Here is a 27,925-nt window from a genome sequence, read left to right as displayed (position 1 = left end):
TTGGGTTAAGATAACTTTAATAACGCTTTTCTAAGTATGCCAAAGCAGGGGGAGGGAAACGAACTCTGTAAAAGCAATTTTGATTTTTTTTTGAAAAACATATATTTTTTGAAGGCAAATGAAACCTTCGAATAATTATTAGCAGGCTTACAGGGCCTGAAATGCTCCAGTTAACTCTGGCCTGTGGAAAACTAAATAGGTATTTACATGCAGATACATGCAGATCTTAGCTTTTCTATTCCCCATCAGTTGGGTCTCTCCTATTGAAGAAGCAGTTATCTGAGTGACGTCTACGGGGTCAGCAGCGATAGAAAAGGCGGTTAAACTCTGCGTGACATCGCTTAAGTGGAAATCCCCTTTTTTAGAAACTGTAAATCCAGTCCTCGGCTAGAATTTATACGGCCGAGAGACCTGCTAACTCAGTGCATAGATGTAGCCCTTGTCCCGAATCGCGTATCCCGAGACAACTAGGCTAAAAGGAAAAAGGGAGGCTGCCCCTCATTTCTCTCCAGCTGGGAAAGGAAGGGGAGAAAAGACAATCAAATCGTTGTCAAGAGCAGCTGCTGTGGATTTCTGAGCTTCGTTCTTCAGGGGAGTGAAGAAAATACTGCAGTCCAGAGGGGGCTGTGGGGAAAGAAAGGAGTTCGGTGAGTGAAGGTAGGCAGGTGAACAGCTGTGGGGTGTGATCACAAAAGCCACACGCCAGATCTCATAGGAGACCCCGCAGAGAAATCTCAAGTGCCTGGTCCTCAAGACAGCGGAGAAACCATAGAGAGGTCAGGTTTTGCTAACGATTCTGTGGCAAACAGATTATTGCTAAGGTCCTCCTGGGAGTCAGCAGGTTCTGCAATCATTGGGGGAAGAGTTGGTTTTTATACCCTGCTTTTCACTGCCTGAAGGAGTCTCAAAGTGGCTTACAATTGCTTTCCCTTCCTTCCCCCACAACAGACACCCTGTGAGGTAGTTGGGCTGAGAGAGCTCTTGAGAGAACTGTGACTGGCTCAAGTTCGCCCAGCTGGCTGCATGTGGAAGAGGACTGGCAATTAGACAAAAACAGAGGAAGAGTTGGTTTTTATATCCCACTTTTCACTACCGGAAGAAGTCTCAAATCGCCTTTCCCTCCCTCTCCCCACAACTGGCACCCGTGGGAGATATGTTGGTTGGGCTGAGAGAGCCCTGAGAGAAACTGCTCTGTGAGAACAGCACTAACAGGACTGTGACTAGCCCAAGGTGACCCAGCAGGCTGCATGAGGAGGATCGGGAAAAATTTTTTAATTTTTATTTATTTTTAGATTCCTATACCGCCGTTCTCCAACGGTCTCGCGGCAGTTTCCGACATCCGCAAATACAATAAAACCCATAAAACATCCCATAAAAACAATTAGAAATTATCACAATTGGACAGATGGCAAATCAATCTTATAGGTGCCCTAACCCTCCCCCCCCCCCCGCCTGTTCAGCCCAAGGGTCAGTTCTCATATTGTAGAAGCGAGGGCCAGATCTAATCAACATGGAGGTCCCTTCCAACTCTATGATTCTAGGATCCTCCAATGAAAACTCCCGGGTGCCGCCCTGGCCTCAACCATACGCCTGGCGGAAGAGCTCCGTCTTGCAGGCCCTGAGGAAATTCCAGCAGGGCTCTCAGCTCTTCTGGGAGCTCATTCCACCAGGCTGGGGCCAGGACCGAAAAGGCCCTGGCCCAGGTCGAGGCCAGACGATCATCCCAAGGGCCCGTGATTACCAGCAAATCCGTACCCACAGAGCAAAGAGCCTGCTTCTCCAAATTAGAATCTGCAGCTGGCTCTCCTCACAACAGGCCCCCTGGGAGGCCGGTGGGGCTGAGAGAGCTTTGAGAGAACTGTGACTGGCCCAAGGTCACCCAGCTTAAACCCCTCCCGAGAGGAAGAACCCACAACAACCCACGGCAACCGCATCCACTACCAAAACTGCCCTTATAAAATCAAATGGATAAAATGAATACATGTTATTCGTAATGTCTAGCTTATATCATCTCACCTATATGGAACACTTAATTGGATCAGATCTGAATGCGTGTGCGTCTGAACACATCGAGTCTGGACATCTCCCCCCCCCCTCTTTTTCCCCGAGTGCAAAAGTGGGGTACAAAATCGTTCAACATAATTAAAGGAGTCCCTCTGTCATTCAGGAAACCTCACTCCCGGTACGGCTCTCCCGAACGAACTCACCTTGCCCTCTGGGGTTCTGCTGTCACAGAAGGAGTCTCCGAGGAGGGGACCTAGAAAGCAAGATTAGGATTCAGTGGGCTTCAAGTTATTTCGGAGTGGCTTTTATCTCTCCCCCCCCCCCTTCTGAGTAGCTTTGTCCCCCGTGGGGGAACAGTCCGCACCAGGGGTAGTCAACCTGTGGTCCTCCAGATGTTCGTGGACTACAATTCCCATGAGCCCCTGCCAGCAATTGCTGGCAGGGGCTCATGGGAATTGTAGTCCACGAACATCTGGAGGACCACAGGTTGACTACCCCTGGTCTACACAAAGCAGCCGAGCAAAAGACTCACCTGATTCGGCCCATTTTCTGACAACACTTTGTGGGCACCAGGAAAGGAGCTGGCGGGCCCCATGGTGCCCGTGGGACCCCTGGTGCAAAGCGTCCCAGGCAAGTTTACCTGTTTGCCATTTTGGGGTGGGCTGTTCTCCACCCAGAGAGGAAGCTCCTTCAAACTGGGCATCCTTCTCCGGACTGCACATGGCCTCATCTTCTCCCAGCTCCATCGGGGTCTGCGGGACTCCTTCTACGATGTCAGAGCCGTTCTTTCCAGCGTCAGGACTTTCTGCCCCCCGGGAATCGACAGAACCCAAGCTGGTTGCCTCACTGGAGCGAGGGGGGCTGTCGAGGGGGGCTGCTTGTGGTTCCTGCAGTTTGGGAAGAAACAGGTTTTTGCAGACTGGGAGAAAGAGAAAAAGGCTGGGCAGTTTGTATTAAAGAAAAATGCAGAAGTTTCGGACGTCAGGAAGAAAACCAAGGAGCATCGACCACAATCCCTTGGGAGAAATTTTTACCCAGCCAGGAGCAGTATTAAAAAAAAACAAAAAAACAGAAGTTCCTTAAATACTGTTGCAATACAAGTTTTATTTTGCAATAGATTTGATAGTCAAGAACTATTTTAGGTGTGTGGAGGGGGGGATTTCAACATAGGGGGGTAGTTATTCCCTTCTTACTTTTTTTAAAAACTATTTTTAGATATGAATTGGGGGTGCAATTAAGGACAAAAGGGAGTAGCTTCTCTTTAGTAAAACTAATACTGAACTTCACATATTTGGAGATTTTTAGACAGAGGCTGGAGAGCCATCTGACGGAGAGGCTGATTCTGTGAAGGCTCAAGGGGGTGGCAGGTGACAGTGGGTGAGCGAGAGGGTTGTGAGTGTCCTGCATAGTGTAGGGGGTTGGACTAGATGACCCAGGAGGTCCCTTCCAACTCTGTGATTCTATGATTCTAAATTCCATCTAAACCTCCAGAGGTTCCTGACAGTTAGATCAGTTTCTCAATGGAACAGGCTTCCTCAGGAGGTGGTGGGTTCTCCATCTTTGGAGATTTTTAAACAGAGGCTTTAAGATGCTTAGGGCTGATCCTGCGTTGAGCAGGGGGTTGGACTAGATGGCCTATATGGCCCCTTCCAACTCTATGATTCTATGATTCTATAATCATCCAACAGAAATCCTAATTTTATGAATGTAGGCATATGGTACGAGCCTCTTGTGGAGCAGAGTGGTAAGGCAGCCGTCTGACAGCTTTGCCCATAAGGCTGGGAGTTCAATCCCAGCAGCCGGCTCAAGGTTGACTCAGCCTTCCATCCTTCCGAGGTTGGTAAAATGAGTCCCCAGCTTGCTGGGGGGTAAACGGTAATGACTGGGGAAGGCACTGGCAAACCACCCCGTATTGAGTCTGCCATGAAAACGCTAGAGGGCGTCACCCCAAGGGTCAGACATGACTCGGTGCTTGCACAGGGGATACCTTTACCTTTTTAGGCATATGGTGAGTGGGTGGGCAGAAGGGATTGTGTCTGTCTCTTGTGGCCCTCTCTTGCCTGCCCAGGAAAATGCCAGTCACCACTTTAGGGTGAGAAGGCAAATTTCCTCCAGGCAGGCTGGCCAGGGATTCCAGATTTTTGGGAAGTGCGCCATCTGGGCATGGGACTGGGGTCACTGTGGGGGGGGCAGGTAGTTGTGAATTTCCTGCATTCTGCAGGGGGTTGGACTAGATAACCCTGGAGTTCCCTTCCAACTCTAGGTTTCTAATTATAAGCTGTATTTTTTCCCCAAAATAAAAACTCCTTATTTAAAAAACCCCAAACCAAGAGAAGTTCCATTTTGCTTTCTCTTGGGGAATGCAAAGGGTTAATCCACTTACCCCAGCGTCTTCAGCCTCACCACCTACAGCAGCGCCGGATCCTTCTGCGGTTCGCGCACCACTGCAAAAGAAAACCAAGTGAACGCGCGTGCCATTTTGCAAACAGCCTCTCCCTTTCATAGCTCCTACCCCATTTCTCTTGGACCGGGTGCCAGATCAGAGACCCTGAACCCTCCCCCATAACCGCCAGCGGCCAAGATGCTGGATGAACTAGCAGGACGCCTCTCTGGGTATGCAATTCAGCAGAGTTTAGCCTCGTCCAGCAAGCCAACGAGCAACTTCTTGGGACCCTTCCCGGCATTGACGGCCATTTCTGCGGCAGCCGAGCCGGCTCGAGTCCAGCCCAGCCGCATACCTCTGGTCAGGAAGGCGATCGAGGAAATCCGCTTGAGACAGGCCTGGGAACGCGTCGGGGTTGGGTGAATTGGGACAGCTTCTGCCCGCCCCGGGGGTGCCCGGTCTCGCGACGCACGGATCCACGCAGCTCCGAAGCAAGGCTCGGCCAGCGGATCTCGGGGTGGCTTGTCTGGAAGTCCGTGGGGAAGACCTGCTGGCCCGTTTGGGAGTCTGGCCTTGAAGAAAAGGAAGAGAGTGATCATTTTGTATTCAGTCGATGCGGCTTGCCTCAAAGAGAAATCTGAATTCGTCAGGACTCTGTTGGGAAGATTTCCCAGCAGGGGCTGGCAGGGGCTCATGGGAATTGTAGTCCATGGACATCTGGAGAGCCTATGGCAGTATACCCCAGTGGGGTTCCTGTTCTACCTAGGGTCCATCTCCAAATCACCAGGCGTTTCCCAATCTGGATCGCCTCACCCTACCCCCCTCACCTCAGGAGCGGGGAGGGACGGGGATCTGAGAAACCCTGGGTAGAAATGAATGACAACAATCAAACATGCAGAAAGAGGTGGGAGAAAGCACAAAACGCAACGTGATTGTTTGCTGTGACGTCAACATGTCCCCCCAGTCGAGGCTGGGTTTTCCCCAGAACTCAAGACACAAAGGGCGCCCTGCCCTTGACCTAGAGTATCGCGGGAAGGCCTGGATGCTTCTTCAGATCCCATGCAAAGGAAACGGCACTGACCTAGGAACAGCTTAGCGGGAGATTCGACATGGAAGAATCCTCCATCAAAGGTGATTTTCTCCCCTTTTTCCTGCAGCGTTTCCGGGCCTGCCGATTCGGTCGCCGACCCTTCGTGCTCCGTCCTGCTCCTCATCGTCGCCTTGATCGCCGCCAGGCGTTTGCGGGCAGCAGCCCTTCCGGCAGACTTGCCCGTCACTCTGTTGGCCCTCGGGCAGGCGGTCTTCTTCTGAAAGGCAAGAGGCGGGCGGGACTCAGGATGGTTCTCCACGAGCTGAATGGGGCGGGGAGCCTGTCTAACGTTCCCAGACAGGGAAAACAGGCCGGGCTTATAAAAGGACGTCCTGCATGTGGATGAGTCCTTTTTCCCTTCTGGGATTCTGCTCTCCCAGCTGCCAGGCACTGCTCTTACCCTCCCCTCCTCCCTAAGGGACCCTCAGGAACAGCAGGTGGGGCAAAAGTGCAGCCTACGTTGCTGGGCGAAGGGAATGGGGGAGTAACCCCAGTTTGGCTCTTTTCTGCCAGCCAAAGTCCTGTTCCACCAGAACTCGAGTGACTTTGCCTGGGGTCCCAACGGCCACCTGAAAGGAGAATTCCGGAAGCCGCTCGTACCTTTGGGATTTGCTTGGTCCGCTGGTCTTCGGCCGCTTGCCACCCGTTCTCCTGAAGCTTTCTCAAGCGCTCAAATTTTTTATTGACATCTTCTACCTATGGGGGATGGGGGGGATTAAAAAGGTTGTAGTTACCGAGAAGATATGATTTTCCTGAGAAGTCTCCAAATTTGGACTGTGCAGATCTACTCTGCTGGAAAAATCCATTTTCCCATGCAGAACATTTTTATCCCCCCTCCCCCGGCTGACATATTTAGAAAATATTTAGGAAATGCGTATTCTGCCTCTGCAGCGGCCTGTTCTTCTAACCCCCGGCACCGGCTAAAGCTTTCTTTAATACCCAAAGGAGTTGCAAGGTGGCTTAATATCACCTCCCTCTCCCCGGCACAAACACCCTGTGAGTTAGGTTGGGCCGAGAGAGCTCTGAGAGAACAGCTCTGCGAGAGCAGTTCTAGGAGAATTGCGACCGGCCCAAAGTCACCCAGCACACCGCATGTAGAGGAGGAGGAAGAGGGGGGAATCAACCCCGCTTTCTCCGGATCTGCCGGTACGTCACCCTGGCTCTCAAGACAGGAAGGACAACCTGAGCCGCAGGCCGGCGATTAGCGCTCCGAAGGTTTACCTGGAAGGCGACCATGTCCCAGAAACCCTCCAGGTCCGAACACGTCGTCTCCTTCTCGCCACGTCGGAACTCGCAGTTGTCCACCAGCCCTTCGAACTGCTTGAACCTCTCTGCGATGAGAAGCCTGGTTTGCCCGACGGTGGTCCGGACCAGGTCTTTTGCTGGAGGAATAAGGCGGAAATCTAGATATCGTGTTATATACAAAAGGCGTTCCATGGGAATACCCATGCCAGGCACTGTTAAAGGGACAGGTGTTTCCCTACGGGCAAGTTCGTTCAGAAGTGCTGCAGGGCAGGGGTAGTCAACCTGTGGTCCTCCAGATGTCCGTGGACTACAATTCCCATGAGCCCCTGCCAGCAAGCGCTGGCAGGGGCTCATGGGAATTGTAGTCCATGGACATCTGGAGGACCACAGGTTGACTAGCCCTGCTGCAGGGACAAGACGGACTTGGGCCAGGGAAGCTGAGCGAGGGGAGCAAAGGGGAGACCCTGGTTAATGATGGCGTTTCTTCTCTTACCGTCCTCTGGGATGTCCATTTCGGCCGCTCCGTCCCATTCAAGACAACACGAGGACAGCCTCTCTGTTTCGGAGCGAAGGACGTTCCTTTAAGAAGGAAGGAAGAAAGAAAACACACACACAACGTTCTCGAGAGCCAGCTTGCTGCAGTGGTTAAGAAGAAAGGTTTGTTTTTATACCGGGCCTTTCACTACCTAAGCGGCTTCTGATCGCCTTCCCTTCCTCTCCTCGCAACAGACACCCTGCGAGGTAGGTGGGGCTGAGAGAGCTCTGAAAGAACAGCTTCTAACACAGTGGTTCTCAACCTTCCTAATGCCGCGAGCCTTTAATACAATTTCTCTTGTGGTGACCCCCCCCCCCCAGATCTAAAATTATGCAAGTGTTTTTTTTTAGAGAAATTAAACCGAAACTGGCCAACGGCGTGAAGATCCATTGTTCATGATGGTATATAATTTTTTTTCCCCCTGGGGTTGCTCGGTACAGTTCTGCCTCTTGTCCTACCATGATAATCTCGCTGTTTTCCGCTGCTCCAGGCAGACGAATGCTCTATCGTGATCTACCCCGCAAGGCTGTTGTATGAGCTGTTTGCCCTGCGGTGACCCCTCTGAAAGGGTTGTTCGACCCCCAGGCTGAGAACCACTGTTTTCTAACAGAACTGTGACTACACCAAGCTGGCTGTAAGAGCAACAGCCTCTTATCTGGAGAACTAGGTTTGATTCCCCACCCCCCTACATGCAGCCAGCTGGGTGACCTTGGGCCAGTTACAGTTCTCTCAGAGTTCTCTCAACCCCACCTCCCTCACAGGGTGTCTGTTGTGGGGTAGAGGAAGGGAAAGGAGTTTGTAAGTCACTTTGAGACTCTTTTGGGTAACAAAATGATAAAAGGAACAACCTTCTTCTGATGATGATTCTGCATTTGATACACATGATGCCGTGAGGCAGAGAGGGTAGAATTGGCCCAACATCTCCCAGCCAATTTTGTGGCTCAGGGAGGATTCAAATCCAGCTTGCCCTCCGACCCAGAACAAGCCATATCTCATCATACCATCTGGGCACTCCTCTGCTTCAGAAGACGTCTGTATATGCTGGACAGAGCTGATCATGTGTACCAGAGGGACCAAGACACTTGCTATTTTAGGCCTGCTGTCTCTTGACAGCTTACTCACTACAGAAAGGGTAGAACAGAGTTCCCCATCACAGTACCCCAGGACACCCTGTGCCTGCAAGGACTTCCCCTAATAATAGAAGAAGAAGAAGGAGAAGGAGAAGGAGAAGGAGAAGGAGAAGGAGAAGGAGAAGGAGAAGGAGAAGGAGAAGGAGAAGGAGAAGGAGAAGAAGGAGAAGAAGGAGAAGGAGAAGAAGAAGAAGAAGAAGAAGAAGAAGAAGAAGAAGAAGAAGAAGAAGAAGAAGAAGAAGAAGAAGAAGAAGAAGAAGAAGAAGAAGAAGAAGAAGAAGAAGAAGAAGAGTTGGTTCTTAGATGCCGCTTTTCCCTACCTGAAGGAGGCTCAAAGCGGCTTCCAATCCCCTTTCCTCTCCCCGCAACAGACACCCTGTGGGGTGGGTGAGGCTGAGAGAGCGCTGATATCACTGCCCGGTCAGAACAGTTTTATCAGTGCCATGGCGAGCCCAAGGTCACCCAGCTGGCTGCATGTGGAGGAGTGCAGAATCGAACCCGGCATGCCAGATCAGAAGTCCGCACTCCTAACCACTACACCAAGGGGTGGCCAAACTGTGTCTCTCCAGCTATCCCTGGCAAGGGGCTCATGGGAATTGTAGTCCATCGACATCCAGAGAGCCACATTTTGGCCACTCCTGCGCTTATGGCTTGGACCAGAAGGGAGGGAAGGATCTGCCGCATAATGTCAGATAATGGGTCTTTCGCATAGGTGGAGGAGAGAGCGAGAAGCTGAAAGAGGATTCTTTGGAAGAGGGTGAAGCTTTTGACTTGGCAGAGTTGCTTGAGTGGATACCTTTACCTTTTAAAGACCTGCCTGTCCACTCAAGCAACTCTGCCAAGTCAAAAGCTTCACCCTCTTCCAAAGAAGTAGGTCTTTAAAAGGTGAAGGTATCCCCTGTGCAAGCACCGGGTCATGTCTGACCCTTGGGGTGACGCCCTCCAGTGTTTTCATGGCAGACTCAACACAGGGTGGTTTGCCCAGTCATGACCGTTTACCCCCCAGCAAGCAAGCTGGGTGCTCATTTTACCGACCTCGGAAGGATGGAAGGCTGAGTCCACCTTGAGCCGGCTGCTGGGATTGAACTCCCTGCCTCATGGGCAGAGCTTCAGACTGCATGTCTGCTGCATTATTACTCTGCGCCACAAGAGGCAGGTAGGTCTTTACCGCTTTCTAAGGAGCGTTCAATCAATCAGCCGCTCGGCTAGGGATCCTTCCAGATATTCCTGCTCCCTTTTGCACTAACCTGAAATAAGGTACGTCGTGTTGCGGTTCGCCTGTTACATCCAATGCTTCAGGAGCCGGGAGGTCGGGCGGCCGCTGGCTGATCTCCATTTCAGTGGCGACGGCCGCTGTCATTTCATCAGACGTGCATTCTAGAGGAGAAGGGATATTCCTTCAGAAAAGGACACAGGATTCTGCAGGCTCCCCTGGGAGAAGACCAACCGGAAGACGGCACCACCTCAGGGCTGCCCACCTGCTTCATTTATTTGTTTATGTATTTATTTCTTGGATTTATATCCCGCCTCTCACAACTTTTGTCGCCTCGAGGCGGCCAACCGTTAAAACCATAACAATTTCCCCATAGAACCCCCTTAAAACAATAGCCATACACATAAAACTCAGAAGATGGCGGAACAAACTGTCTGCCAACATAAATTCCTAAGTCCAGCTATAAAATCCACATTAGGTGTTGTAAGAACAGAGATGCTCTGCCAGGGTGGGACCCCTGCTTGTTTAGACTTGTATGCCACCACTCCCGAGTTCAACTCACATGTGAAAAATGCAATAAAATCAGCGACGTTAAAACAATCTGGCAGCTCCCCTGCTACGTACCCATGTACTCCTCTTGGGACTCCGCTGGAGAGTGACCTTCTGGAAGGTTCTCCTTGATGACCTCTGGTGCAGGGGGAGAGCCGCTTTCTGAACGACCATCCTGGGGTGTGGGATCTTTGGAGTCTTCTTTCGGGACCTCGCTAGGAAGGACAACAATCATCTGGTAAGACACTTAGCTCCAGCAGCCCATAGACTCATAGACCGGGAAGGGACCTCCAGGGTCAGACGTTGTCAGACGTTGTCAGACGTTGAAAGAACTCACAACTAGCTTCTTAATATTAAGAAAGCTTTATTGAGAAGTACTACAACCATCAGGACTGGCGAAGACAAATCTGACTTGAGTGCAGATTTGCTTCTTCTTATCAATACATTTCTCCCGCCCAAAACTTGAAAGTTCCCAAGGGAGGGGGGCAGGAGGGAAGAGGCACAGACAATTAAAAATAATGATACATTCTCACGACCTTGGCAGGGTGATAACAAAACCGGGCCCAGCCGAGAGGCCTCAACAAAAAGATAGGAGTTAACACAACATATTTTTCCCCTTAACTAGTTAGCATGAATACAGGGCCTGAACTGCCAGGCGCCAAGCAATAAAACTGTCATGGAAGAACCCAGGCTAATTTATGGCAGAGATTCTAATAATCCTGACAATCTAGTCCAACCCCAGTAGCATTTTGACAGCTTGAGACCCGGCTTCCAAGAATTGCCAGGGTTGGATGAGAAAGCCGGCTTTAGTGCCTAATATAAAGGGATCTGGATTTTGACTAGCACAGCATTCTATGTATTTATCCCTGCCTGAGACGGTGCTAAAGGGAAGGGATGAAGGGTGAGAGAAGAGGGCGGAAATCTGGAGAACAAAGAAGAAACTGGGGAGGGGGAAGCAAAGGAAGAAGAAGAAGAAGAAGATCTGGTTCTTATATGCCGCTTTCCTCTGTCTGAAGGAGTCTCAAAGCGGCTTCCAGTCGCCTTCCCTTTCCTCTCCCCACAACAGACACCCTGTGAGGTGGGTGAGGCTGAGAGAGCCCCGATATCACTGCCCGGTCAGTTTTATCAGTGCTGTGGCGAGCCCAAGGTCACCCAGCTGGCTGCATGTGGGGGAGCACAGAATCGAACCCGGCATGCCAGATTAGAAGTCCGCACTCCTAACCACGACACCAAACTGGCTGATGGACGCCTGGTCTGACCCAGCAGGGCTCTTCTGATGTCCTTAGGAAGGCCTCGGCCTCTCTGCCCTGTTGCTGGCCCTCCAGAGGAACTGGCTGGCCCCTGGGTGAGACAGGAGGCTGGACTGGATGGACCCCTGGTCTGACCCAGCAGGGCTCTCCTGATGTCCTTAGGAAGGCCTCGGCCTCTCTGCCCTGTTGCTGGCCCTTCAGAGGAACTGGCTGGCCCCTGGGTGAGACAGGAGGCTGGACTGGATGGACCCCTGGTCTGACCCAGCAGGGCTCTCCTGATGTCCTTAGGAAGGCCTCGGCCTCTCTGCCCTGTTGCTGGCCCTCCAGAGGAACTGGCTGGCCCCTGAGTGAGACAGGAGGCTGGACTGGATGGACCCCTGCTCTGACCCAGCAGGGCTCTCCTGATGTCCTTAGGAAGGCCTCGGCCTCTCTGCCCTGTTGCTGGCCCTTCAGAGGAACTGGCTGGCCCCTGGGTGAGACAGGAGGCTGGACTGGATGGACCCCTGGTCTGACCCAGCAGGGCTCTCCTGATGTCCTTAGGAAGGCCTCGGCCTCTCTGCCCTGTTGCTGGCCCTCCAGAGGAACTGGCTGGCCCCTGTATGAGACAGGAGGCTGGACTGGATGGACCCCTGGTCTGACCCAGCAGGGCTCTCCTGATGTCCTTAGGAAGGCCTCGGCCTCTCTGCCCTGTTGCTGGCCCTTCAGAGGAACTGGCTGGCCCCTGTGTGGGACAGGAGGCTGGACTGGAGGGACCCCTGGTCTGACCCAGCAGGGCTCTCCTGATGTCCTTAGGAAGGCCTCGGCCTCTCTGCCCTGTTGCTGGCCCTCCAGAGGAACTGGCTGGCCCCTGTGTGAGACAGGAGGCTGGACTGGAGGGACCCCTGGTCTGACCCAGCAGGGCTCTCCTGATGTCCTTAGGAAGGCCTCGGCCTCTCTGACCTGTTGCTGGCCCTCCAGAGGAACTGGCTGGCCCCTGTATGAGACAGGAGGCTGGACTGGATGGACCCCTGGTCTGACCCAGCAGGGCTCTCCTGATGTCCTTAGGAAGGCCTCGGCCTCTCTGCCCTGTTGCTGGCCCTCCAGAGGAACTGGCTGGCCCCTGTGTGAGACAGGAGGCTGGACTAGATGGACCCCTGGTCTGACCCAGCAGGGCTCTTCTGATGTTCTCATGAGACTCCTGCCAATAGGAACAGAGCAGGTTCTACCTCACCAAACAGAGGCCACCAAAGAAGGGTAGTGAAAGTGCTCTCTTTTAATGCTCACCACATTTCCTGGGGCGCATCGGGGGTGGTGTGTTCGTCCTCCTCCCTGCTGGTCTTAGTAGGGCTCCAAACGAGGTCGGGAGACAAGAACATGTCGGCCCTGGAAGGGGTCATGGGGGTGACCTTGTAGGAGGTCAAGCCTTCCAGAGCCTTAAAGACAAAGTTCTGAGGGGCAAAGGAACGGGTTCTTCTTGGAGGAAGAGCCGGGATGCAAGGCACGTTTTCCTTCTCTGGAAAGACCTCAGCCTCCTCAGTGTCTTCAGCTGAAACCAGCTGGAAACTGGGCTTCTCTACCGGCGTCTCCATGGGGACGTCCTCTTTTGTTTCATGTAATGCCTGTAATATAGCAAACACGCCGACACATGAAATTCCCTTATCCTGATGCTCTCCCTTTGACGTTTGTCACTATTATTACACACCTAGAAACAGAAGCACAGAGCAGGGGGCTGAAGGAGCCGAGACGCTAAGAATGTAAGCCGAGAAGCTCTCACTCCAGCCACCAGCTCACGACAAACCGCTCTTGGATGCCCCGATGTGCCAGGAGAACACCGGCCCTGCCTTACAGGGCTGTTGTAAGGATACCTGCGGGACCGCTTGGTTGCTTATGCCCTCCGTAGGGCTCTCCGCTCTGCGGGTATGAATTTACGGGTCATCCCGGGATGTTCTCCTGGCCTCGATCTGGGCCAGGGCCTTCTCGGTCCTGGCCCAACCTGGTGGAATGAGCTCCCAGAAGAGCTAAGGGCCCTGCGGGAGTTATCAGCTTTCCGCAGGGCCTGCAAGACGGAGCTCTTCCGCCAGGCGTATGCTTGAGGCCAGGGCGGAATCCCGGCATTCCAACCAAGGATCTCTTCCCAAGGTCTATGAGACCTGCACCCACCCCAGTGGAAGAGAGCTTGGCCTCCAGCTGAGCAAGGCGGGATGGGATTGGCTAATCAGAAGAGTGTCTGGCCGCTTGCTGCTTTATTGTAATTTGGGGGGCTTACAAGGTTTTTATTGTATTTTAATGTTTTACTCCGTGAACCGCCGCGGGTCCATAAGAAGAGCAGCGGTATATAAATGTAACAAATAAATAAATGACAGCGTTCACAGTCAAGTTGCATTACTAAAAACATTCTGAAGACCCAGGGGGAAAAAAAATACCTCCTCCTTTTTGAGGTCCCTCTGCTGCTTCCCTTGGCGATTCACCGTCTTCTGCGCTGGATTGCCTATGATATGGAATATATAGGTTTTTGGAAGACAATTGAGTCATACGCACACTTTAGCCGCAGTCTGTCTATGGTTTATTTTTAGGTCAGGCAGTGTGTATTACTGGCTGCTGTAACACCCTGTGTATAAAGTTATTTCTTTATCTGTCAAGGTAACCTTGAATCTGTCAGGGTAAGGTCTTAAAAATGAGCTGCACAGATGCAGACTTCACAGAATGCACCAGTTGGCTTTCTCTCCATGCTTGCAAACATGTATTCTAAATCAGGGGTAGTCAACCTGCGGTCCTCCAGATGTCCATGGGCTACAATTCCCATGAGCCCCTGCCAGCAAATGCTGGCAGGGGCTCATGGGCATTGTAGTCCATGGACATCTGGAGGACCGCAGGTTGACTACCCCTGTTCTAAATAAACCCTATTGCTGCTTAGCTGTCTTTGTTGTGGTCTTGTACATTTTACACTGCATGGTCCGTAACGCCTACAACTGATCAGACACAACACGGGATGGACATTCCCACTCCAAAAGGGTGCCACGCTGTCATGAATCGAAAAAGGCCAATCGGAAATATAACCCGAGTATCTCTTGGGCCCCAAAAGGCAAATTAAGTGGGTCGTAGATCAAGTCCAACGTGAGCTCGCTCTTGAAACTAAAAAGACTAAACTGAAGATTCTGATGCTTTGGCCAAATTCCAAGAAGACGAGGTGTCACCGGAAAAGACAACAATGCTAGGAAAACTTAAAGGAAGTGGAACAAGGGGGAGAAACCGCCATGCGATGGATGGACTCCATCAAGGAAGACACGGCCTTCAGTTTGCAAGACTAGAGCAAGGCTGTGAACGACGGGACATTCTGGGGGGGCCATGAATTCACAGGGCCGCAGCAAGCCGCAAGCAGTTTGAGTAACAGAAGAAACAGGGAACCCTGCGGCAAATTCAGCAAGAAACGAATAAGCTCACCACAAAGAAATATCAAAGGCCAAAATTATTATACAAATGAAAAGGGTATACAAACATTTTTATTAACAATCTACATCGGGGTAGTCAAACTGCGGCCCTCCAGATGTCCATGGACTACAATTCCCATGAGCCCCTGCTGGCAGGGGCTCATGGGCATTGTAGTCCACGGACATCTGGAGGGCCGCAGTTTGACTACCACATCGACTCTAAGTTAATTACAACACGATTGATCAACAAAATTAACTCCCACTCTGAATAGTCAAAGAAATACCCAACAGAACCCAGGAGTTCTGCCTGTTTCGCAAGTAGTAGTAGTAGTAGTAGTAGTAGTAGTAGTAGTAGTAGTAAGGTAGCAGTTTACTGAGAAGATTCCGTAGAAGTATCCTCCTAATATTTGAAAGGCATCGGGGCATCGGGGAGGTTCAGCTAGGAAGACGTCGAACTGAGGCCAAGCTTCAACCGGACCAAGTTCTCTGCAGGAGCGTCAGCCCATGATGGGCAGTTGTATTTTTTTCTCTTACCTGCAGCTGCAGCGGGTTTCAAGACCTGGGGGATCTTGGACAGAGTAGCAGTTGTTGCTCTTGTAATTCTTCTGTTGGCGGGTGGGGGGATCGCAGACGGAGCCCCTGGGAGGGGGAAAAATAAAGATCTGGTGTGCTGTTGAAGTCTTAAGTGAAGAAGACACTTCCGAGTCATGCCGGGCATTCTCGAAAAAGGGCTGGAGAGCCCGAGGTTAAAGAGAACGGAACAGTGGAACGGGGAGGTCCTTGGAAGGAAAAAAAATAGTCCTCGATCAAGGGTAACAGGCGACAGAAGACTATTTGGGAATGTGAAGTTGCCTTATGCTGAACCTCTTCCCCCTCCTAACAGAGCTAGTACATTGGATGAGATCTGTTTAGATAAATTATGACTTGAAGATCATCATACAATGATAAAGGTGGAGAATGGTCACGGTCTTAGGTTTAATCCCTGGCATCAACTAAAAGGACCAGGTAGAAGGTGAGCCTCTTGTGGCGCAGAGTGGTAAGGCAGCCGTCTGAAAGCTTTGCCCATGAGGCTGGGAGTTCAATCCCAGCAGCCGGCTCAAGGTTGACTCAGCCTTCCATCCTTCCGAGGTCGGTAAAATGAGTACCCAGCTTGCTGGGGGGTAAATGGTAATGACTGGGGAAGGCACTGGCAAACCACCCTGTATTGAGTCTGCCATGAAAACGCTGGAGGGCGTCACCCCAAGGGTCAGATATGACTCGGTGCTTGCACAGGGGATACCTTTACCTTTAGAAGGTGGTGGGAAAGACGGCCCTTGATAGACCAGGCAGGAAGGGATGGGAAATGCCTCAGTCTGACTGAGTTGCTGCCATTCTGAGTAGACAATACTGACTGATGGGCCAAGGGTCTGATTCCATAGAGGGCATTTCCATGGGCTCATGTGCCTTAATCCACCCTGGGACGGCCATCATCTGGACATGAAATTGGGGTCACTGTGGGTGGGCAGGTACTTGTGAATTTCCTGCATTCTGCAGGGGGTTGGACTAGCTTTTGCTGGCAGGGGCTCATGGGAGTTGTAGTTCATGGACATCTGGAGGACCACAGATTGACTACCCCTGGACTAGATGACCCTGGGAGGCAGTTCCAACTCTAGAATTCTATGAGTGTGAGGTTGGAATATGAGACATACAAAGATACAAAGCTTAGACCTGCCTTTCACTCTTATATTATGCATTTATGATGGATCTATAAAGGACCCAGTTCCAACCCTATGGCTCTTAAACATTAACGTGGTTTGCCATACACACCTCTGGTCTCTTTTTTAGCAGGTTTGTCCACGTAGATCTGTTGCTGTCTGCGTTGAGGAGGCTGCAGACCAGAGCCCTTTGGCACGATCTGCAGAGAGAAGATGGGGAAAAAAATTTGTAACACACAAAAATTCTGCACCATCTATTTGCCCTGGAGCTCCGTGTGTTCTCACCAAGAGCCAGCTTGGTGTCGTAGTTAAGAGCATCAGCTTCTAATCTGGTGAGCCAGGTTTGATTCCTCGCTCCCCTACCGGGAGCCAGCTGGATAATCTTTGGCTAGTCACAGTCCAGACAGTACTGATCTCAACGAGGAGTAATATCAGGGCTCTCTAAGCCTCACCTACCTCAGGTGGTGTCTGTTTTGACGCTCGGCCTTCCTTATGGTCCAACTTTCGCAGCCATACATTGCAACTGGGAAGACCACAGCCTTGACTAAATGCAGTTTTGTTGGCAGGGTGATGTCTCTGCTTTTTAGGATGCTGTCTTGATTTGCCCCAGGAGCAAGCGTCTTTTAATTTCTTTGCTGCAGTCCCCGTCTGCAGTGATTTGTATAGAGTATTTGTATACTGAATGTTATATTTTTATACCATTGCCAAGGCCTGCACCTGGTATTCTATGGCAATGGTCCCCAACCCGCGGGCAGCGGCCTGTTGCCGGGCCGCGAAGGCCTTGGCGCTGGGCCGCGGCTCCCTCTCCCCGCCCCACCAGCAGTAAAAAACTTCCCAGGCCGCAAGCTTACGGCCCAGGAAGCTTCTTACTGCGGGGGGGAGGGAGAGGGAATCAGGGCCGCGCTCCTAAACATGCGCCATGTGTGGCCGAAATTGTGCATGCGTGAACGTGCTGCGCATGTGCGATTTCGGCCTCGCATAGCGCATGTGCGGCCCGGCCGCGCATGCATGGTATGCGCGGGTGGGCAGTTGCCCTGCCGGTCCCCAGCCTCAAAAAGGTTGGGGACCACTGTTCTATGGGACATTTTTCAACTATCTATCCATCCAAACATCCAACCACCCATCATTCTATCCATCCATCCATCCATCCATCCACCCACCTACCTATTGTTACACTTATACACCACCCCTCTCAACACATTGGCGCGGGGCGGCTTACAAATAAGGCAAACATCCTTTACAATAATAATTACAATATAAACACTAAAACAACCCTCCCCCATTAAAACATAGCAATCGAACCCCATGAATAACCAAGCAAGGCAGATGGTGGACAAAAGCCATTCCCATCCCGCCACCCGCATGATCCCTTTGATGGCATTTGATGGAAGAACAGGCAGTTAGATGTCATAATCAACCCATAGATCGATTAACGAGCCCTGGGATTCCCTCTGGCCTTAACCAAAACCCTGGCGGAAGAGCTCCATCTTACAGCCCTGGTGGAACATTGGTAGTTCCGTCAGGGCCCTCAGCTCTTCCGGGAGCTTGTTCCACCAGGCAGGGGCCAGAGCTGAAAAGGCCCTGGTCGAGGCCAGGCGGAATTATGTGACCTTCCAGAAAACCCGGACTTAATTATCAGAAAAACTAGAAAGAAGGCCCATCCTCTGAAGACACATAAATCTCTGTTCCACCAGGCTTCATTTCAGGAAGTGGCGCTAGGTGAACAACGATCACTTTTGGAGCGGCAAAAAGATCCTCTCATTCACCTCACACTCAGTGGCTGCCTACCCCCTTCTTCATGAGCCCTGCTGGAACATTTCTTCTAAAGTTGGGGTTTATATGCCGCTCAAAGTGGCTTGCAACCGCCTTCCCTTTTCCTCTCCACACAACAGACATCCGGCGAGGTGGGTGAGGCTTAGGGAGCTCTGAGAGAACTGCTCTGCAAGGACAGCTCTAACAGGGCTGTGACTAGTACCCAAGGTCTCCCAGCCAGCTGCATGTGGGGGAGCGGGGAATCAAACGCATTAGAAGCCGCCAGTCTTAACCACCACACCACGCTGGCTCTTTTCACTTTCCAGCCGCCTAGAGGAGACGAATCTGAGACGAACCGTTGAAGCCTGCAGTCTTGCAGGAGGCTTTGTGACTTCTTCGAGGATGTTCCTGGCCTTCGATCTCGTGACCCGCACTGGGAGCGCTTCCGCCACCACCTGGGAACACAGAAGGACAATTTTAAATTATCGGGTAAGTCTTGTGGTGTGCATGCTCTTTGCACCATCGTGACACAGGTCTTTGGCCAGAGACGCAGTTGCTCTGTCCAGGGCGCACAAGCTCCATCTTGCTAGCTGAGACTTTCACACAACCGTAGGCAATCAAATGCTCAGTCCAGGGGTCTCCAACGTGGTGACCTTGGGCACCATACCATCCACCGACAATTTTCTGAGTGCCTGCCAAAACTTTGCAGAAAATGCGGGTGGGAGAGCTTTTGCTCCACAAGCTTTTTGATTGACTGAGATTAAAAAAAAAAAAATTGGCTCCAGTTATCCCCACAGTAGAAGGGGCATCACTGTAATTGTTAGGCACTTAATCTGGCGAGCTTGGTGTGATTCCCCACTCCTCCTTCACATGAAGCCAGCTGGGTGACCTATGGCTAGGCACTGTCCTGTTACGGCTGTTCTCACAATGCAGTTCTGTTAGAGCTCTCTCAACCCATCCTACCTCACAGGGTGTTTGTTGAGGGGAGAGGAAGGGTAGGCAACTAGACGTTGCTTTGAGAAGAAGAGTTGGTTATTATACGCTGCTTTTCATTGCCAGAAGGAGTTTCAAAGGAACTTACAATCAACTTCCCTTCCTCTTCCGCCAACAGACACCCTGTGAGGGAGGGGGGGGGCTAAGAGAGCTCTAAGAGAACTGCTCTCAGAGAACATCTCTATCAGGGCTGTGACAAGTCCAAGGTCACCCAGCTGGCTGCACGTGGAGGAGCGGGGAATTAAACCCACCATGCCACTCTTCTTCTATTATTACTATTTATTGGTTTTAATATACCATCCCTCTCTGCAGGCAAGTTCAGGACAGTTTTCACGTGTCACATGTACATTGTTTATAAAATCCCTGTTAAAAATATCTTTAAAACGTATGGTTCCCTGTCAATCTGCCACCGGTTCCATTTCACGGACAGTATTGTATTTTAGTCAGGTGGAGGGGATAACCCAGAGATGGAGGGAGGAGGGTCCATAGATTTCATTGGGTGCTAGATCGTTCTGGCCTCAACTGAAAGCCTCAACTGAAAGAGAGACATTTTGCAGGGCCTGTGTATCTTAGGCAGTTCCATCATAGCCTGGGTCTTAGCATCATAGAATAGTAAAGTTGGAAGAGACCTCCTGGGTCATCTAGTCCAATCCCCTGCACTGTGCAGGACACTCCCAACCCTCTCGCTCATCCACTGTCACCTGCCACCCCCTTGAGCCTTCACAGAATCAGCCTCTCCGTCAGATGGCTCTCCAGCCTCTGTTTAAACATCTCCAAAGATGGAGAACCCACCACCTCCCGAGGAAGCCTGTTCCACCGAGAAACCCCTTTAACTGTCAGGAACTTCTTCCGGAGGTTTAGACGGAATTTAGAATCATAGAATCACAAGTTGGAAGAGACCTCCTGGGTCATCTAGTCCAACCCCCTGCACTGTGCAGGACACTCCCAGCCCTCTCGCTCATCCACTGTCACCTGCCACCCCCTTGAGCCTTCACAGAATCAGCCTCTCCGTCAGATGGCTCTCCAGCCTCTGCTTAAAAATCTCCAAAGATGGAGAACCCACCACCTCCCGAGGAAGCCTGTTCCACTGAGAAACCACTCTAACCGTCAGGACTGACTGTCTTGACTGGCAGCTTGTCCTACCAAGCAGGGGCCACGGCTGAGAAGGCCCTTCCTTTGGGTCAGGGGCCACCAACAGGTTAGCACTAGAAGTTCTTGAAAGTTCTTCAGGAGAAGCATCTATGACTGAAACGAAGCTGCCGCAGCCATTTTGTGAATCTCCATCTGGATTCAAAAGTGTAAGACTCTAACTCCTAATCCTGGGGGGGGAGGGGGGGCTTCTGCAAGGGGAACATATCATATGCGATCGAGTGCAGTCGCTGTCAAACGTGATGTCGATAATGCATGTTTCTTTGTTACCTTCTCTTTTGGCTTGACCAGCACGGGGATCTGCGACGGCTGCGGAAGAAAGGACGGCATTTCCGGCTGGTATCGCCCGCACTTGAACACGGGCTTCTGCCTCTGAGCCTTCAGCTTCTGAAGTTCTTTTTCGGCTTTGTAACGCTGGAGCATTTCCATGCGCTCCTTCCCGCAGATCTTGGCATTTGTTACGTGCTCTGGGGAGGGCAAGAAAGGATAAGTACAGCCGCTCTTGCTGCCAACAGTCCATTCTTATTCCGCACAAGCAAGACACAATGATAACGCTCATTCCAGTTTGGACATCTCCAAGAACCATTTTGCAAAGAAAGAAAACGTCAGGAACCAGGCAGAATCGCATAACATACGGCACTCTCAAGCTTCAAGATGAAGCTTTAAGTAAAAGTCTTTATTTGGAGAATCAGGACCAAGATCAGCATATCACATAAGCTCTTAGACCAGGGGTAGTCAAACTGCGGCCCTCCAGGTGTCCATAGACTACATTCCCATGAGCCTCTGCCAGCGAATGCTGGCAGGGGCTCATGGGAATTGTGGTCCATGGACATCTGGAGGGCCGCAGTTTGACTACTCCTGTAGACAGGAATCTTGACAAGAGACTCTGAGAAAGGTGGTTGCATAGCATGTACACACCTGGCCCCCACCTGGTGGAATGAGCTCCCGGAAGAGCTACGGGCCCTGCGGGATTTGTCAGCTTTCCGCAGGGCCTGCAAGACGGAGCTTTTCCGCCAGGCCTATGGCTGAGGCCAGAGCAGTTCCCAGCACTGTGGGTCTCCAGCTAAAGCCAACCAAGCTCCAAGCTCCCAGATAGAGATTGACACCCAAGAAACTTCCAAACAGATCTCATACATGTTGGAAATGTGAAAAACGAACAGGAACCTTTCCCATAGGTGGTCGTAGAGCCCAGAAATTCTGGGTACAAGTACAATACTTGTATGAAAAGGACCTTAAAGACTAATATATGTTTGAGACCCAAAGTATCTCTGTGGGGTCTGATCGATAATTAACTGGAAAATAATCATGGCTCTGTTTAGGGAGATGACAGCAGCAGCGAGAGTTCTATATGGATTCTCCTTCACAGGCAGCCAGCTGGGTGACCTTGGGCCAGTCACAGCACTGATAAAGCTTTTCTGATCGAGCAGGAATATCAGGACTCTCTCAGCCTCAACATACACCCTGTGAGGTAGGTGGAGTTGACAGAACTCTTGAGAGAACTGTAACTGGCCCAAGGTCACCCAGCTGGCTGTATGTGTGTGGGGGGGAATCAAACCCTGTGCTCTAGATTAAAGGCTCCAGATTAGATGCTGCTGCTCTTACAGCCAGGTTGGTCTAGACTCAGTTCAGTTAGAAGTTGCTCTCTCAGAGCTCTCTCAGCCCACCTCCCTCACAGGGTGTCTGTTGTGGGAAGAGAAGAAGAAGAAGAAGAAGAAGAAGAAGAAGAAGAAGAAGAAGAAGAAGAAGAAGAGTTGGTTCTTATATGCCGCTTTTCCCTACCCGAAGGAGGCTCAAAGCGGCTTACAGTCGCCTTCCCTTTCCTTTCCCCACAACAGACACCCTGTGAGGGTGGGTGAGGCTGAGAGAGCCCTGATATCACTGCCCGGTCAGAACAGTTTTATCAGTGCTGTGGCGAGCCCAAGGTCACCCAGCTGGTTGCATGTGGGGGAGTGCAGAATCGAACCCGGCATGCCAGATTAGAAGTCCACACTCCAAACCACGACACCAAACTGGCTCTCAAGAGGAAAGGGACAAGAGGAAAGGGAAGGCAATTGGAAGCTGCTTTGAGACTTCTTTAGGTAGAGAAAAGCGGCCTATAAGAACCAACTCTTCTTATTCCTCAGTAATCTCAGGGCTCCCTCAGCCTCACGTAGCGATCCCCAGCCTGTGGGCAGTGGACCACATGTGGTCCTTCGACTAATTGGAGGTGGGCCGCGAAGGACGACTTCTCCCCCCCCCCGGCCCTTTACTTCATCCCCCCCCAGCCCTTTACAACACACTTCTTTGTTGTGGCATGTCTGTATCTTATTTTGAAGGGATGTCTAAACATTACCAGAGCGATCAGAGAGCGTTAGGGCAGTGGTTGAGAGTAGAGGAGTAAACGACCCCCCCCACCGGGCCTCAGTAAAAGGTGTTGAGTGGTCCCCGGTGATAAAAAGGTTGGGGACCACTGCTTCACAGGGTGTCTGTTGTGGGGAGAGGAAAGGGAAGGTGACTGTAAGCCGCTTTGAGCCTCCTTCGGGTAGAGAAAAGCGGCATATAAGAACCAACTCTTCTTCTTCTTCTTCTTCAGTAATCTCAGGGCTCTCTCAGCCTCACCCACCTCACACGGTGTCTGTTGTGGGGAGAGGAAAGGGAAGGCGACTGGAAGCCGCTTTGAGCCTCCTTCGGGTAGAGAAAAGTGGCATATAGGAACCAACTCTTCTTGGTTTGAGAAAAATCCACACCTACCTTTGTGACACAGATTAGAAGTTAGACGTTTCATTTGGTTAGAGGTAAAGTAAAACAGTGATGTCCCAGTACTGAGTAACATAATCCTATCTTGCAACGTCAAACATATGTCTATCCTTTGCTCTTTTTCATGTAATCTTTCTTAGCTGTTCCATCTGATATATTCAAAATAAATTAAAAAATCACAATACAAAAGAACTAATGCCTTATTAAGAGGGGTAAGACATTAGCTGTTTATTTATTTTATTTATTAGATTTGTGCGCCTTCAGGACTGGGTGGCCATGGACTGGTGTCTTGAGTCCCTGACGTGGCAAGATGGGATGGGAATCCGTCCATGCCAAAGTGTGGAGTGTGTCCTACCTCTGAAGATGCCAGCCACAGCTGGTGGCAAAACGGCAGGGATTCTCTCTTTATTGGTATGGTCACTGACCAGTAAGAAAATGGCAGGGATTATAAATATCAGGAAGAGCCTCTTGTGGCGCAGAGTGGTAAGGCAGCAAACATGCAGTCTGAAGCTCTGCCCATGAGGCTGGGAGTTCGATCCCAGCAGCCGGCTCAAGGTCAACTCAGCCTTCCATCCTTCCAAGGTCGGTAAAATGAGTACCCAGCTTGCTTGCTGGGGGGTAAACGGTAATGCCTGGGGAAGGCACTGGCAAACCACCCCGTATTGAGTCTGCCATGAAAAAGCTGGAGGGCGTCACCCCAAGGGTCAGACATGACCCAGTTACCTTTACCTTATAAATACCAGACCATGGCCATGCAGCTCTGAATGCCCACAATAGCCAATTGACTCCAGCTGCAAAATCCTTTCGCAGTTTGCGTAAGACATACTTGGCTTTCCCTGCCTCTTCTCCGGTGAGTGCCCCTCACCCGTCTCCTCCAGACGAGAAAGCTCCCCGGCTCTTGCATGTTGTGTATTGACGTCGGCCAGCCCAAACTGCCGGCCCTTGTTGAAGTGCTTGTGCCGGCTCTCCTTCTGTAGGATGGATTTCCTGCGGACCAGCTTCGCCTTCAGCGTCTCCGTGCTCAGGTCTTTTTTGTAGCGGGTGGCGAAATTGGTTGTCATCTTGCTCGTTCTAGATAAAAATAAAGTATCATCAGAAACTTGGATGTTGGGAGGTTTTGCTTTCTCCCTCCCCCTTTCCACTATGAGTCAACCGGAAAGGTGGGCTATAAAAATAAAGTTATTATTATTCTAATTCAGGAATTCAGACAGATTGTGAGGGGGGGGGGACAGGAAAGGAAGAGTTAGTGCTCGGCTCTTGTGGCCCTTTCATAAATACCCAGGGCAGGGGTGCCCAAACTGTAGCACTCTAAATATCCATTAATTTCACTGTATTATTCATTACTTTAGAAATCTAATTTCAATTTGGTTATGCCAAATAAGATCTAAAATAAAATGAAGAGGACATATGGCCCTCCTGGGGGATTGTGTTACCCTTTTATTAGTAGTTAATACTATTAATGTTATAAATATTTATATGTATGGTTTCTTGCATAGTTCTCAGTTCTCTGAGCCTTCAGGGAGGGCGGTACGTAGATGTGAATGAATAAATAAATAAATAATGAGGTTAGTATATGTAGTGAGGCAAGAAACCAATATCCCTGTTGAGTCCTGGGGGTTGTTTTGAGTGCAGTAATCACTTGCAACTCAGCAATTACCCTTTGCAGCCTGTTTTTGACATTTCTTTGTAACAGAAGCTTATGATAATTAAAATTGGGCACTTTAAAGCCTCAGGTATAGCACAATGAAGAGGTTGCAATAAATTTAGTTAGGCTCTAAAGTTCTGCAGGACATTTGGTCGATATATAATTGCATTCCACATGGGAAGCCAGACGATTAGTCTGCTGCAGGGGTTGGGAGAGTATAAACAGCTTAGAGTTGTCGACTGTGTCCCCCACCCCCCAGGTCACCAACAGACGGATAACATTGGCAGATTAAGGATGGGAAATTATTAGAGATTTAGGGACGGAGCTTCCGTGGACAACAATGTTATAGAGTCCACCCTCCGGATGAACCATTTTCTCCAGAGGAAATGACCACTGTAATCTGGAGACGGGCTGCAATTCTTGGGGATCCCCAAGTCTCACCTGGAGGCTGGCATCCCTACTACCGCTGCAAGTGTGTGTCTGTGTGAAGTGCTGTCAAATCTCAGTTGATTCATGGTGACCACAACAAGGGGCCTTCAAGGCACAGGAGAAGCAGAAGTGATCTGCCATCACCTTGCTCTGCAATGCCTTCTGGGAAGGCCTTCCTGCCAAGCATGGACCCTGCTTAGCTTCTGAGGTCTGACAAGATCAGGTCGTAACATGCCACCTTCCCCCACCCCACCCCATTAACCATTGTTGTTGTTGTTGTTAGGTGCGAAGTCGTGTCTGACCCATCGCGACCCCATGGACAATGATCCTCCAGGCCTTCCTGCCCTCTACCATTCCTCGGAGTCCATTTAAGTTTGCACCTACTGCTTCAGTGACTCCATCCAGCCACCTCATTCTCTGTCGTCCCCTTCTTCTTTTGCCCTCAATCGGTCCCAGCATTAGGGGCCTCTCCAGGGAGTCCTTCCATTAACCATAGAGAGCACAAAACCATGTAATACCTTTTTGTGAGGCCAAGACAAACCACAACAAACCATGGAGCCAGTTTCCCGGTTCTACAGAAACCCTAATCTAGCAGCTACTTACTAAAAACAAATAAGAGAAAAAGCAGAATTCCCAGGTCGATCTTATATAGGCGGCATCTAGATGACGCGCATGAAACTGCCTTGCATTTAATCAGATAATAAAAATTAGTATTGTCAGCTCTGACTGGCAGCAGCTCTCTCGGATGAAGAAGTTGGGTTTTAAGCCCTGCTTTTCCCTACTCAAAGGAGTCCCAAAGAACCTTACCATTGCCTTGCCTTCCTCCCCACACGAACAGACAACCTGCGAGGTAGGCAGGGCTAAGAGAGCTCTGAGATCTGCTCTAAGAGGACTGTGACCAGGTGAAGGTCACCCAGCTGGCTGCATGTGGAGGAAGAGCGGGGAATCAAACCTGGTTCTCCAGATCCTGCCACTCGGAACAACACAGTTTGACCACCCCTGGACTACACTCTACTCACTGCCTTTCTCATCACCTGCTGCCAGGTCTGTTAAATTGGAGAGGCCAGATTCTGGAACTGGGGCCTGCTCCACAGAAATCTGCCTTGAGCCTTCTGGGAAATGGTGAGGTAAAAACCTATCTATCTTCTTTTGTATAACTATAAAATGATAGACAGATAGATCAATTGATGGATAGCAGAGACTCTTCCAATGAGAATATATTAATCACATCATTCCCAATTGGGTCTCCAGGTTAGGGCATCAAACTGGGATCTAGAAGACCCAGATTCGAATCCCTCCCCACCCTGTCCTGATTAAGAGCAGCATCCTCTAATACGGAAATCCGGGATTGAATCCCCACTCCTCCTCCACGTGCAGCCAGCTGGATGACCTTAAACCACGCACGGTTCTTTCAGAGTGCTTCTCACACAGCAGCTCTCTTAGAGCTCTCGCAGCCCCCGCCCCCGACCTCAAGTGGGAGGGAGAAGGGAATGGGGTTTGTTAGCCGCTTTGGGACTCCTTCGGGCAGTGAAAAGCGGGGAATAAAACGCAACTCTTCTTCCTCTTAATGCTGGGCGTCCTCAGTCCAGCCTGTACTACCTCGCAGGGTTGTCGTGGGGGATAAAACAGAAGAGAGCTCAGATAGAAAGGCGGAATATCCCTTCTCCCCCTCCCCAGGAACCCCTTCTGGGGTCTTTCCTTCTTTTCTCCCCCCCAACTTACCCACTGCGCCCCCCGCGCCGCAGCCTCCGATCCAGCGACCGACCCAAACCTCCGCTTCCCCCGAACGACGGATTCAAATCTCACTTCCCGCCGCCGATTGGCTGCGCGGAAGCCAACGGCGGCCGATCATTGGCTAGCCCGTCGGCCGCGGCACCTCTCATTGGCTCGGAGACGCCCGAGCGGATTGGACGGCGGAGACCGAAGGCTGGCTCTTTCATTGGCTGTCACGAGAAGGCGGAAGGGAGGGGGGAGTTCCAGCGGGAGCGTCGCAGGAGGGCGGGACCTGATTGGTAACGAGGAAGGAGGCGTTACGGAGCGCCCCCTGCCGCACGAAGGGGGAATACGGGCAGCGGGGCTGTTAACCCCTTCAGAACCGGACGGCTTGAAACCGTTTGCAGATTGCTGACACATGTTTGAGTTGCGTTGCAAAACATCCGCATGCGCGCGCACACAAAAACATACACAGATGTACACAAACAGAAACACACACAGGGACGAGTCCAGCCTGGTGCAAACCATACTTTGCATGATTTGCCTGATTTCCTAGAAAATTTCGGTGACAAAATAAAACAAATCAAAAAAATCTACCTGCGTCTTAAAATTGCCCATAGATCTCCCCAGTGGGCATATTTACCTTCTACCGATAAGCATCGACTGGTCATTCCCATTTCATCAGGTTCATCAGGACATTCACAACCCTCTCGCTCATCCACTGTCACCTGCCACCCCCTTGAACCTTGAACCTTCACAGAATCAGCCTCTCTGTCAGATGGAGATCCAGCCTCTGTTTAAAAATCTCCAGAGATGGAGAATCCACCACCTCCCGAGGAATCCTGTTACACGGAGAAACCGCTTTAACTGTCAAGAATTTCTTCTGGATGTTTAGAAGGAATTTAGAATCATAGATTAATAGAGCTGGAAGGGACCTCCTGTGTCATCTAGTCCAACCCCCTGCACTGTGCAGGACACTCCCAACCCTCTCGCTCTTCCACTGTCACC

General features: G+C 51.0%; 1 protein-coding gene across 2 annotated transcripts; it reads right to left on the bottom strand.

The window, feature by feature from the left end:
• On the bottom strand, positions 1-27,084 carry DLGAP5 (DLG associated protein 5). Of its 2 annotated transcripts, none has more exons than XM_077324022.1 (19): positions 26,927-27,084; positions 23,996-24,201; positions 20,665-20,861; positions 18,609-18,707; positions 16,613-16,700; positions 15,341-15,445; positions 13,802-13,866; positions 12,663-12,997; positions 10,225-10,364; positions 9,635-9,764; positions 7,216-7,301; positions 6,699-6,859; positions 6,078-6,173; positions 5,469-5,694; positions 4,743-4,959; positions 4,388-4,448; positions 2,645-2,891; positions 2,208-2,257; positions 1-624 (listed from the first exon to the last, which is right to left on the bottom strand). In XM_077324022.1, exons 2-19 carry the CDS (start codon positions 24,189-24,191, stop codon positions 499-501), a joined length of 2,625 nt encoding a protein of 874 aa, XP_077180137.1. In that variant the 5' UTR covers positions 24,192-24,201; positions 26,927-27,084; the 3' UTR covers positions 1-498. The 2 variants fall into 2 exon arrangements, with proteins under 2 accessions (XP_077180137.1, XP_077180136.1); XM_077324021.1 differs by having other exon boundaries at positions 23,957-24,201; positions 26,927-27,083.
• Positions 27,085-27,925: the final 841 nt, after the last annotated feature.

Source organism: Paroedura picta, chromosome 2 (assembly GCF_049243985.1).
Source record: "Paroedura picta isolate Pp20150507F chromosome 2, Ppicta_v3.0, whole genome shotgun sequence".
Lineage (NCBI taxonomy): Eukaryota > Metazoa > Chordata > Lepidosauria > Squamata > Gekkonidae > Paroedura > Paroedura picta.
Note: the sequence above shows the minus strand (reverse complement) of the source record. Positions and strands in the feature narration are given on the sequence as shown.